At 35.2% G+C, this 12,984-nt stretch overlaps 1 protein-coding gene and 1 pseudogene across 1 annotated transcript; both read right to left on the bottom strand.

Annotated features, from left to right (window-relative positions):
• Nucleotides 1–3,139: 3,139 nt before the first annotated feature.
• On the bottom strand, nucleotides 3,140–6,935 carry LOC143547453 (protein DETOXIFICATION 14-like). Its single transcript, XM_077038875.1, has 7 exons — nucleotides 6,673–6,935; nucleotides 5,248–5,792; nucleotides 5,058–5,144; nucleotides 4,900–4,956; nucleotides 4,572–4,810; nucleotides 3,707–3,912; nucleotides 3,140–3,267 (listed from the first exon to the last, which is right to left on the bottom strand). Exons 1-7 carry the CDS (start codon nucleotides 6,901–6,903, stop codon nucleotides 3,205–3,207), a joined length of 1,428 nt encoding a protein of 475 aa, XP_076894990.1. The 5' UTR covers nucleotides 6,904–6,935; the 3' UTR covers nucleotides 3,140–3,204.
• Nucleotides 6,936–8,851: 1,916 nt separating this feature from the next.
• Nucleotides 8,852–12,396, bottom strand: LOC143547440 (protein DETOXIFICATION 14-like; annotated as a pseudogene).
• Nucleotides 12,397–12,984: the final 588 nt, after the last annotated feature.

The raw sequence follows: 12,984 nt of genomic DNA, 5'->3' as shown, positions 1-12,984 counted from the left end.
CTAATAATACTCGAGAAAAGAGGGTACCGAGCCCTAATAATACTCGAGGAATGAGGGTACCGAGCCCTAATAATACTCGAGGAAGGAGGGTACCGAGCCTTAATAATACTCGAGGAATGTTGGGCGTAATGCTCTTTATAACGTAAGATATGAAAGTAAGTTAGTACAAAAGAAAGTATGAAAGTATGGAAGTATGAAAGTATGAAAGTATGAATGAATGAATATAAGTTTGTGTGTATTGTATAATGTATGATTAACTAGAACTCACTCAGCGTAGCTGACTTTTAGTATGCACGCAGGTGAGTAGGATGAGACAGCTCGCTTGAGGAGACACGTGGCACTGAATAAGAGGCTGGCATCGGAAGACTCAAGACGTTTAAGTTTAACGTTTTGTTTATTTTGAAAGACAAGATGTTGTTTTAAGACAAGATGTGTTTTGCTATGAAATGTTTTACGAAAGTTTTATATTCCGCGAATGTTTTAATTAACTCTGATATTTAGAACTGCGTTTATGAGTAAATCCAACACGAAAGTAGGGCTACCGATAACGGGGCCTTACACAAAACAGACTACAACTGGAAAAAAAAAACTACATTCTCTCCAATTTAAACGAAAGTTTCATATCTGAAAGTGTTACACCACAACGAATTATATAAGTGCAATAATCAGTATTAGTACCTGAAATAACTTTTACTTCAACAAAACACATTTCCCAACTTAATTACTCGCAATCTAGTTCCATTACACAAACCGTTCTTCTGATTCATTTTCCTTAGTAACATTATTGGCACATCGACTTTTAGAACCAATCTATGAGTCAAAATAATTTTGGTCTTTTTGATTTTATTTAGCATAATGTGTTTTTGAAAATTTATTTCAAATTAAAATCTAAAAAAATTATTGGTATGATCTTAATTAAAAACCAAAAAACTGATTTTTTTATATGGAGCACAACTTAATTTATTAATTTTGTTGCCAAGTATGGAAACAATATAAATTGAGTAAACCAGATATAAGTAAAAAATAAGGAGAAATATCTTTGCGCTTCTAATTAAAATAATTTATTCGTATACGCATCTTAATTAAAAAATATATTTTAATTGGTTTTAAGAAAATAAAATAGTATGGATAACTGAAAATTATGTTTCATATCAATTCTAAAATGAAAATAGAAAAAAGAAATATGTAAACATACATTCAATGTTATTAAAGATTTGTTTATCAAAAAGGTATAATGTAGTTAACAATAAAAATATTAAGAATCGTTTATAATTTTCTGTTACAAGTGCCTAATTTTTAGGTAATAACATATTAATTTTTATTTACTATATTTTAGTTAATAAAAAAATTATACTTTAATACAATATAGTGTATTAACGCGTTTAAAATAAAATGTAACCGTTCAAAATGTTAATAAGTAGCTCTATTGGCGTTGAAGCTGCGCATTTACAAAAAAAATGCATACTTAAAAATTTTAAAGGGTAACTAAAAATATATGAAAATTGTTTTAACTAACCGTTTGAAATCTTCTTATTGGAAGGCGTTGATTGACCAAAAATTACATTTTCTTTAATTTTGAAGACATCTGTAATAGAATATAATATGGTTAGCATATGAAAAAGATGAACAACATAAATATAATAAAAAAATTTTATGGAGCATGATGTTTTAATTTTTCTTACATAATGAATGATTTTAAAACATAAAACAAAAAAAATTAGAAAACCAGGAAACCAAATACTATTAACTTTAATGACAATTGTAGGTTATTTATATTTGGTGTTCATGAATATATTAAAGACATGAAAATTAGAAATATTACACAGGAACCAACAATAACACAACTTACTCTACTGGATATGAAGACTATCAGCTAACTTGAATCCACATAGATGATCAGAAATTCATTTATGTAAAAGTATCTAACCCACCAATATATTTCTAGAATAGTAACCCATGTTACACATAGGTTGAAAACATATAAACAACCATATACATATAGACAACCATAAAATTTCATAACTAACATATTAAACTAACAAAAATATTTAACATAAGTTTGTAACCAAAATATTAAACATTTAGACTGTATACATAAAAAGTTAATACTTACACAAACTTACTATACACATAAATTAAAAAACCAAATGAAGATACGAACATGTTATAATCATATTAGCCCACCATTAACTTCTTCGATATTTTACAAAAAAAAAATCGTTTTGCTTCACAATCTAAAAAACAGAATAAACCATAATAGTGTAACATCCGGCCCCTCGCACCACCAATATTGTCCGCTCTGCCCACGAAGAGCTCACGGATTTGTTTTTGGTTGCCCAAAACGCGTTGGTGATTGAAGAGGCAGGACATTTACTTATGAACTAAGGATCTCTCTTGTCCACGGCCGATGTGGGATAGCCTAAGAGTGAGACGATATTGTGTTTGCCAAGGGTGTTACAAATAACCCCCCTTTGGACTCATCGTCCTCGATGAGGCATGTCCCATCATCCCGAACGACACAAGAGTGATAGCCGTTCACCGTCATCTGAGCATCGTTTCTAGTAATTGATTTTTGAATTATGATCGTTATGACTTGTGTATTGATAGCCCTATTGTTAATTTAACAAAGTAACAACATAATCGTCAATTTCGATATTCAGACTAATTTCATATTTTATACATATATATATATATATATATATATATATTGGTGTTAAAAATAAGTTTATTTGCAATGGTTTATGAGATAATTACATGCTCAGAATAGTCTCTGCTGATAATAAATCGGTCAAGAAAAGTTTTATCCATGTACATTAGTGAACAAAAAATTTTCGTTAAAGCTTACGAGCGTTTATATTTTGGCTCGTAATAAAGTTGGTGAGTGTGTATTGTCGTTAAAGAAAATCTAACAAAAATTGCTTTTTGACCAAATGTCTTGATTTGATTGGCAAAAGGTCTGTAGCTAGTCAACTAATATTTAACTACCTATGTTAAAAAAGAAACAGTTTATTTTATGAAACTAAGTGAACATTAAGAACCCCAACTAAGACAAGAACAAATAAGAAACATATGTTGTTCTCTAAAGTCCTTTCACTAAATGAAATTGCCTAATCCCAACTAATAAGAAACATATGTTGTTCTCTTAACAAGTACAACAAGTTATAAACATTGTAAAACCGTTGGCGTTGACCCAAAAACATGGCTTCACATTAGTATATCTTGTGTTAAACATTCTTCCTCCAGTAATCTCTCCCTTGCCTTTGTCGCCTGCACCGAACAAGTTCGGTCATTTTCTTATTTACTTATTAATTGGTACATCTGAATTATAAATAACTATAAATGGGTACAATAACAAAGAGTATGTTTGGAAAACAGAACTTGTGTTTTTAATACATAAATTTCCTAAGTTAATCTGATATTTAACACAAATTGTTCAAAGAAAAGTTTTGGACAATAAGTATTTCTAGTCAATGAACACAAACATAACTAAACCCGCAAGCAATATTAACTGCTTTGATCGCAAGTTCGCAACCCATTTTTCCTATCAAAGTGTTGTTTCTTACTAGCCAAAGAACCTTAGGCCCTAAAATAAGTATGTGACTACCAGTTAGGATTAGAACATGAGACGCGCGCACTACTGTGCCACTCCCTTAGAAGAAAAAAGTTCATTAAAAGAAAATGAAAGCGAACGAGGAAAACGAAACACCTGTTTTTCATAATTGGTACAAAATGTAACAACTGAAAGTAGAATCACTTGAATGGTGACACCAATTAGTAGTCCAGTCCACAAGCCCTCTCCATTGAGTGAGGTGCAGAATCCTAAAAAAGCAGCAACCGGGATTCCAACAAGATAAAAGGCAACAAGATTCACGTACGCCCCAAGATCTTGCCATCCCACACCTCTTGCAACACCTATTTCACCAATTAAAGGAAAATTGGTTTTTATTGGTCCTAACTATTGTCTTTTGGTCATTGCCGGTCCCAACTAACAAATTGGTCACTGATGGTCCCAACTTTTAATGTTTTTGTTCTTAACGGTCTGCGGCTAACGGAATCCTAACGCCGTTAGTTTCAGGTCGCCGGAAAAACGTTTTTGGCCGGGAAAGTCATTTTTTTGCTTGAAAACACCACACGAACACTGCCAATTGACTCACCGCCAACCAACCACCATCACTTTAGCACCATCAATTGATTCCGACGATGGTTCTAGGGTTCCGCCGACCTTAATAATTGGGGTCCTTACTATAAAAAGGTTCCTAAAGATACGACACAAAGTTACCATGATATGATGTTTGGGACAAAGTTGTTGAGTTTTCGGGAAAAAATGTGTGTTTTCCGGCCAAAAACATTTTTCCAGACGACCTGAAACTAACGACGTTAGAATTCTGTTAGTCGCGGACCGTTAGGAACAAATACGTTAAAATTTGGGACCGCCAGCAGCCAATTCGTTAGTTGGTACCGACAGTGACCATAAGACGATAGTTGGGACCTATTAAAACCAATTTTCCATATTTCAACAATCACCTTTCATATGTTTAAAAACAAAAAAACATGAATAAAGGTAATGTTACCTGAAAGGGTTCCTTGTAGACCATCCATTATGATGTTTACACATATAAGAGGGGCGATTTTTGTGACATAATCAACAACTTCTTTTTCATTTGTGAAAATGTATCCGAAAATATGCCTACTGAGAAAAACAATTATGCTAACTATAGTTGTCTCAACAACGGCAAGGATCATAATGGCGTTGACTGCGACACGCGCCCCTCTTGGATTCCCCGCTCCAAGTTCATTCGATACTCTTGTGCTGAAAAAATAAATCGTACCGCGATCATCTTGACATAAGCATATTAATCATGCATGTAAAAATATAGATATATGAGATATAGAACAAACCTCACACCAGCAGCAAATGCATAAGGTATAGCATAGAGTGTAGAAATAGTATTTAGACTGTTCAAGAAATCCACAAACTATAATTATTATTATGTTTAGTCTCGAATTCGGGGAACTTATTATTATGCTTATAGATGATGATGATAATGATACCATACCAAATGGAAAGAACTGAAGATTCAAGCTCTGGATTTGGCAGAAGCCCGGAAAGCAATATGACAAACTCGTACGACCAACTTTCAAGGCTGCAAATGTTAAAATTTCACAAATATTAACCATGAAAAACATTTCAAAAATTAAAAAATTCACAAGTAGTTAATAGAGTGTTGAGCTTGGGTGATTAATTACCAAATCATGACAGCTGACGGGATAGCAAAGCTGAAGAATTGTTTCATCCCGTGAAACACTTCAAATGAAATAGGAGAACGTGTTTTTGCACACGAAGGGGAGTACTTCATGTATATTAAGAGAAAGATTGCGTTTGACCACATGGCGGCCCCTGTTGATATTGCGGCTCCAATGCTCCCGAGTCCAGTTTTATACACAAGGGCCCAACAAAGAGGGATGTGTAGGCATAATGCGAATGTTGAGCTAGCAAGCATGGGTAATAACATGCTTTGCATTTGGAAATATCTAACAAGTGGTTGAAGAATTGCGGAAGCAAAAAGTGCAGGAATGAGGTAGGTGATGAATCTCCCAGCTTCTTGTGAAATGGAAGCGTTTTGACCGATAAGAATGAGTAATGATCCGGTGTATCTCCAAAAGATTGCGAGAGGAATGCAAACGATTAATAGTGAGAAAATAGCAGTGTAAATCAGAGTTCCAAATTTTTTGTATTGTTGAGCTCCATAAGCTTGTCCACATAATGTTTCCAAAGCACTAGACATCCCCATCTATTATATTGCAAAAATCAATTTAAGTCGAATTAAGGTGGCGTTAGGTTTGCGGTCAAGAATCATTATTGGTATGAGTTAAGTTCTATGGCTTTAAACCCAATCCCTCAAACACATACTCTTAAAGCAAACATACAAAAACACTAAATAACCCAAATATTGGTTCAGTTGTTAAGATGCTAAATAATTCAGTTCGGATCGCATGTTGTTAATCTTCTGATTTTATAATGTAAACAAGACTTAGGGGTTGTTTGGAATCCACAAACTGAGCCATTAAGAGCACCGACCGTTCAAAGGTTCCATTCATCATGTTTATAAATCTGACAAAGTAATAGGCTCCATTACTAATTCAGATGTTTCCTTTTAGTTAACCAAACACACTTTGGTGTTGACCGATTGAGATGTAGCTTCTTAATGAACTATGCTACCAAACAACCCCTTAAATTATAATATATTTGAATTATGTTTACAATAGAGGGGAACTATATAGGAAACATGTCAAAAACCATAAACAAACTTATAGCAATCCATTGGCTAAACACAATAAATGATAATGATAATAATAATCTAGATATTTAGTTTTTATAGCAACAAAAGATTATGATTATGATCATGATAAGCTCTAATAATGTAGATACTTGAATCTATACTTCAAGTAAGTTGACTGAACATTTATAAGAAACTAGGAAGGATATCAAATATTTTGTCAACAAGTGCCTAATCAATCCCAACTTGACTACTTCTTGTCTTACATCATATTTTTAATAATAATAATTGGTAGTAAGTTATTCTACTTGCTCCCTGAGATCTCAGAATATAATATTTGTTAGGACCACTAAATGAATATTCATCTTATATGGGGAGTATTAAGAGAACTGACCATTAAGCTGAAGCCGGTGACGCCCGTAAGGGACATGGCAATGGAAGTACTAGAGAGAGCAAGTTCGCCTAGATGACCGACCATCATGACCGAGGTAACTTGCAACAAGTATTGTGACAACGTCACTGCTACCATCGGTCCTGCTACAATTCCTAGTTTCTTCATCTCTTCCAGTAACATATGACATGTTAATCTCTCATGTCTTTGTTTCAGAATCAATACTTCTTCCATTGTGTAAGAGATGAAGTTCAGCTCCTGGTGGTAGTTATTGATGCAACTCATATACTGGAAGTAGAGTGTTAGTACAATGGGATTATATATAGCGTTGAGATTGTTCTTTATAATATTGTTTCTTCACGCCTCAAAATAGGGTTGTCTCTGAGTATCGTTAAAAAGTTGTGGGCCGAAAACAAGAAAACATTTAAGGCTCAAGTAAAAAGTTTTTTTTATTGAGTGTAAACAATCAAATTTTTAAATAGGTTTATTAGGTTATGACATAGATTGTATATACCAAACCCCCCCCCCCCCCCCCCAACCAAAATTCCCAAAAAGCCGGAAGTGCCTCACAATTAAACTAGCAAAAGATAGCCCGTGTTGTGACCAGTTGTTTTTTAAAATCGAAAAATTGAAACGTAGATAAAAAAAACACTTCGTGACGGTATGTTTGGAAAATACGAAAAAGTGACTTCATTGTAAAAAGGTACGTTAAGAAATACGAAAATGAACATTAAAAATATATAAAAAAAATAAGGACACTTGTAAAATCCAAAAAAAAAAATACTACAATTGGATTTATGGGGCCCATGAATACTAAACATAAATGTCTTGGCTCAGCTGTCTAACTCAAATTCCACCATTTAGAGGTTCAATTTCGTCAATCTAACACCCCAAATTTTGCAACCTTTAATTCATTTTCATATTTTGAATAAACACGTAAATAACTAAGCTAATTTTCTTAATTTCAATATTCTTTATTCGCGTTTGTAATTTTGAAAGGTTTGCAAACCTGTAAAATTTAGAAATTCCCTATATAAGGGACCGTTTTGTATTGTTTTTGAAGCATTCCGAATTTTATCAATATTCTTGTTATTTGAGAATCATTTCTATTTGAGAATCATTGTAATTAGGGATGGCAATGGGTCGGGTTTGGGACGGGTCTTGGTATTCCCAGATCCGGACCCGATTATAAAACCCCGTCCTAGACCCGTCCCAGACCCGTCGGGTATTTATCGAGTAAATACCCATCGGGTTTCGGGTATACCCGTTAGTTTTTAAAAAATACCCGTCGGGTATGTCTGACTCAAATCCCATCGGGTTTCTATCGGGTTTTGAAAATACAACACAACAAAATTTATTTTTCTAGTTTCATGATACACTCAATTCAGCGAAAAGAAAAAATTATACCAAAAAATATATACAAAAGATCTACGTAGTTTATAGAGGATGAGTGAGTGGCGGGATGTAAGGACAATTGTACACAAATACCATTTTTTTATCGTTACTGTGTGTGTGTGTGTATAATTATGTTGGGTATATAATCGGGTAAACGGGTCCATATTATCGGGTAATCGGGTCGGGTAATCGGGTGTATTAGAAATCCCAGACCCGTCCCAGACCCGCGAAAAATTTAAAAACTAATCCCAGACCCGTCCCAATTATGTCTGGTATCAGGTTTTCCCATCGGGTTCGGGTTTCGCTGCCATCCCTAATTGTAATTCAAAAGGAGTTAGATACGTAACTTGTTGCCTGTTTGTCTTCTATTTTGATGTAAAAGAATATATAATAGTTTATTAGATACTAGTTACTTGAAATGTAATTAACTTTGTTCCATGGAACAAACTATACAACAAAATGAATAAAGTACACCATAATAATACAAATTCATTTTGTACTTAAGATAGTGATGTGTTCAATAAAGTTTCGAGACACAATTATATTTATAAAAATCTCACTTTTAGATGTTAAAAATGGTTTGATTAGCCCAAAAGTAAGATATGCCACACTACCTTACAAAATGATATATATGCTCTTCATTTTTCAAATGATTTTAAAATAATCAAAATTTTAAAATCGACACAAAATCTAAACACTCATCACATAATATAATCAAATACTAACAATTAAGGCCATAGAGAGCTTTGTGAAACCGGTAAACATGCTTAAGACGGGGTGTAGTCAACTATGTTGCACAGAAAAGCCACTCGGGTGCCGTATCCCGTCCCGGAAACTCGTCGGGGACGGAAACGCGGTCGGGGACGGCTAGAAACGTTTCTTGACCGTATCCGGTATGATGGGGACGGTCGTTGACCGATTCCAAAATTCGAATCTTTTTTCGAAACGTTTCTGGAACTTCGAGGACCATTATTAAACGTTTCCGGCGGCATATTCCTGCGCCGGAGCTGTCCGGAAACAAGGAAGAAGAAGAGTATAGCGGCTGAAACTTAGAATTAGGTTATTTAGGTTTAAATAACTTTGAATATTTTAACATTTTACCCCTTTAACTTTTAATTGTTTGTATCTAGTCCCCAAAACTTATAAGTTTTAACAGGTTTAAAATTAGTTTGTGTATTTCAATATTTAACCCTCTCTATTATTACTATGATTGATTATGATTGATTTTGAAAAACTTATGATTGATTATCATTGGAAGATGTATGAATTTTAAAGTTTACATCAACGTATGAATATATTTTGGCCTTTTCGGTACGTTATTTATAATATATATTTACTTTTTATATGCATTTATTGTCGTACCTTTGCCGTACCCGTTTCTTGATATTTTGAGTTTTGTCGTTTCCCGTTCCCGTACCCAATGCTGGCACCAGAGGGGTGAGGAACGAGATCCCATGTGTCATTTTTATCAACGATGGCAAACATTTTAGTATCCATGGCTGATTTCCAAATAGGACCGCACATGGCTTGAGAAGTGATCCTTGGGAAAGAAGAGAAATCAGAGGTAGCCGAAAGGTTAAAACTTTTCTCATACGCCCCTAAACACCCCTTGCAACACCTTTTCTCATACCATAAATAATGTTTACATACAATACCATACCATATAGAAAGAACTGAAGTTTCAAGCTTTGGATTTGGGAGAAGCCTGGGAAGCAATACTAGAAGCTCGTACGACCACCATTCAAGGCTGCAAATGTTTAATACTCACACAAATATTAATCAATGTTTAACTAATTTATTTGATCAGACGACATTACTTACCAAACTATGACAGCCGATGGGATAGCAACGCTGAAGAATTGTTTCATCACATGAAACACTTCAAGTGAGATTGGAGAACGCGTTTTTGCATAGATGGGGAGTACTTCATGTAACATAAGAGGAAAAGAGCGTTTGACCACATGGAAGCCCCCATTTATACGGCTGCCCCAATGTTCCCTAATGCAGTTTTATACACGAGCGCCCAACAAAAAGGAATGTGTAGGCATAAAGCAAACGTTGAGCTCGTAAGCATGGGTAATAGCATGCTTTGCGTTTGGAAATATCCGACAAGTGGTTGAAGAATCGCATATGCAAAAAGTGCAGGAATGAGCCACGTGAAGAATTTCCCGGGTTCGTGTGAAAGCAAAGGATTTTGACCGACAAGAACAAGTAGTGATCCGATATATCTCCAAAAGATTGCAATATGAATGCAAACTGATGTGGGCCCAAGTGTAGAAGACCGGGCCATTATGTTTCTGGAGGCCCAAGATCGCGCTTCAAAGGGGGCTGCACGAAAATGGGCTTAACTTGGGCTACGTGCCTCCGTTTCTGGCGTGTTACCAATCAAAACGACAGTTAGAACATGGGCCACGTTGTGGTAACCAGCCATAGGCTGGTTATCCCGTTTATTTTTCCGGAATAAGGCTTCTAGATACACTTTTGGGCCACTTTTGTGTTTTTCGTCTACTTTTTGTGTTTTGTTTTGGGCTGTTGTTGGGCCTTTGGTTGTTTGTTTCGGCCCAAACTTATTTTGGCTTCTCTATTAATATGTTATGAATATATTATGACTGATCATTGATCAATATTGAATAAAAAAACTTTATCTTTTCAAATTCTTGACTTTTGGGTCGAATTTGGGGGTTTGGGGAAGGATCTTCACGGGTATTCCAAAAATCAACGTGATAACCTTCATTCTCTATTAGTACGCTGCATCACAAACGATTAAAAGTGAGAAAATAGCCGTGTAAATTAGAGTTCCAAATGTTTTGTATTGTTGAGCTCCATAAGCTTGTCCACATAATGTTTCCAAAGCACTAGACATTCCCAACTGTTATATTTTAAAAAAAAAATCAAATTAAGTTAAACTAAGGTGGAGTTTGGTTTGATTATAAGTTATAACTTAACCAGATTATTTTTTTAACAGTATTATTTGGGCTATAGATTTGTTAAACTTCTTATAATCTTTTATGAGCTCCAATAATGTAATTATATGCTGACCACACAATTGTGAGGAAGGATAAGTAACCAACACTATCACCAGTTTATATGAGAGATATGAGGGATGACCTGGCTTGTCAGGGTTCGAGTCCTGATCTCACCCGGTTTTACTGGCCCCTCGCTGTCGTGCCATTTGGCGGGCGTGGGGGTCGGGTTTTACCCGGGGAATCCCTCAATAGGTGGACCGCTAGGGGCTCCGTCCGTCCGGACTCGTGGCCGGCCTGGGCTACCTTTAGCCAATGGTGGCCTCGTACAGAGTACCTAGCGTTACTTAGTTGTTCGTTCCAAAAAAAGTAACCAACAAAATTGAGTTTCCATAAAATATCACAAGATTTTGTCAACAAATGCCTAATCAATCAAAACTTGACTACATTTTATTATATTTGGTAAGCTATTTTACTACTCTTCAAGGTTTGAAATATAACTCTTATTACCACAAGATAAGAATGACAATTTAGTAATATCAAATTCATCTTAATGCTAAACTGAAAACAACTCTGGATTCACCATACTCAAATTTAACCGACAAGATGTCCATTAGACCAACCAATTCTCATAATATTCACCATGAAACTCATAGACTCGGTCACCTTTTAATCACTACTCGATGCGATTTTTAACCAACCAGATCATGCCACTTCTCCAAAAATATAACCTCGTTGAAAGCCAAACTCATCTCATTGGACACCAAAATAAATCTCGCCCGACACCAAAATAAATCTCATCGGAAGCCCCTAACGCCTAAATAGTCATGTCTGCTCCGGCAACTTAAAAAAAAATAAGAAACTAGCGACCCGACAGTTTTATGACGCGTGGCAGAATTTGATTGACTAAAAATCACGTCGAGCAACTAAAATCTTGAGAATTGGTTGGTCAAATGGACATTTTGTACGTCGACATTGACATTCTGATCATTATTCATTTTTGTAACTAGCTTTGTTCATTACGCGAACCAGATTCCAACAACATCTAACAAGAAAATCAGCATCACTTCATGCACTTATATCTTTTAGCAAGCAATTAATTATATAACATTAAGGAGACTAGAGGACTAACAATTAAGCTGAAGCCAGTGACACCAGAAAGTGATATAGCAATGGATGTGCTAGAGAGAACGAGTTCGCCTAGATGACCGACCATCATGACCGAGGTAACCTGTAACATGTATTGCAACAAAGTCACTGCCATCATTGGTCCTGCAATAAATCCTAGTTTCTTCATCTCTTCCAGCAACACACGCCATGTTAATCGGTCGACTCTTTGTTTCTTTAGCAATCCTTCTTCCATGGTGTCTCTAGCCGTCACAGTGAGCACGGGCATATCTGAATAGCAACGGAAGGAAGGGAAGTTATGACTTCTGGTGGTCGTTAGTTAGTTAGTTAGAATGTAATGGAAGTAGAGTATGTTGTTATGTTGGGTTCATTTTATGGCATTATTGTGTTTGGTTTTGAAAGTTTGTTTTGAAATATATATTTTTATATGGGAAAATGAACAAAATGTCAACGTCAACTATCAAAATAAACATTTTGTCTATTTGTACGGGATTTTTTAAAGTGTCCACCTCAAATTCAATCGACCTGTCTACTTAATAATCACCACTTAACTAGATTTTTGATCAATTAGCTAGTCACGCCACTTAATAGAGTCATGTGTGTTTTCGAGGAAATGTGAATATTTAGGATTTTAGTGTTTTATTTCTTTTTCTTTTATATTCATTATGGTAAAAAAAAATTATAGTAAATAATTAGGGCCGGCCCATGTAAGGTGTGGGGTAGGCGACTGCTTAGGGCCCGTTCCGACGACGACCATCAAAGTCTCGAACCGATGAAAAGGTTGCAAGGTTGGAACTCGAAGGACTAATCAACGGAATTGGCTATTTTC

The sequence above is a fragment of the Bidens hawaiensis genome, unplaced genomic scaffold (assembly GCF_021521415.1).
Source record: "Bidens hawaiensis isolate Kalapana, Puna unplaced genomic scaffold, B.hawaiensis_p1.1 tig00014720_1, whole genome shotgun sequence".
NCBI lineage: Eukaryota > Viridiplantae > Streptophyta > Magnoliopsida > Asterales > Asteraceae > Bidens > Bidens hawaiensis.
This window is presented reverse-complemented; position numbering and strand designations above follow the sequence as displayed.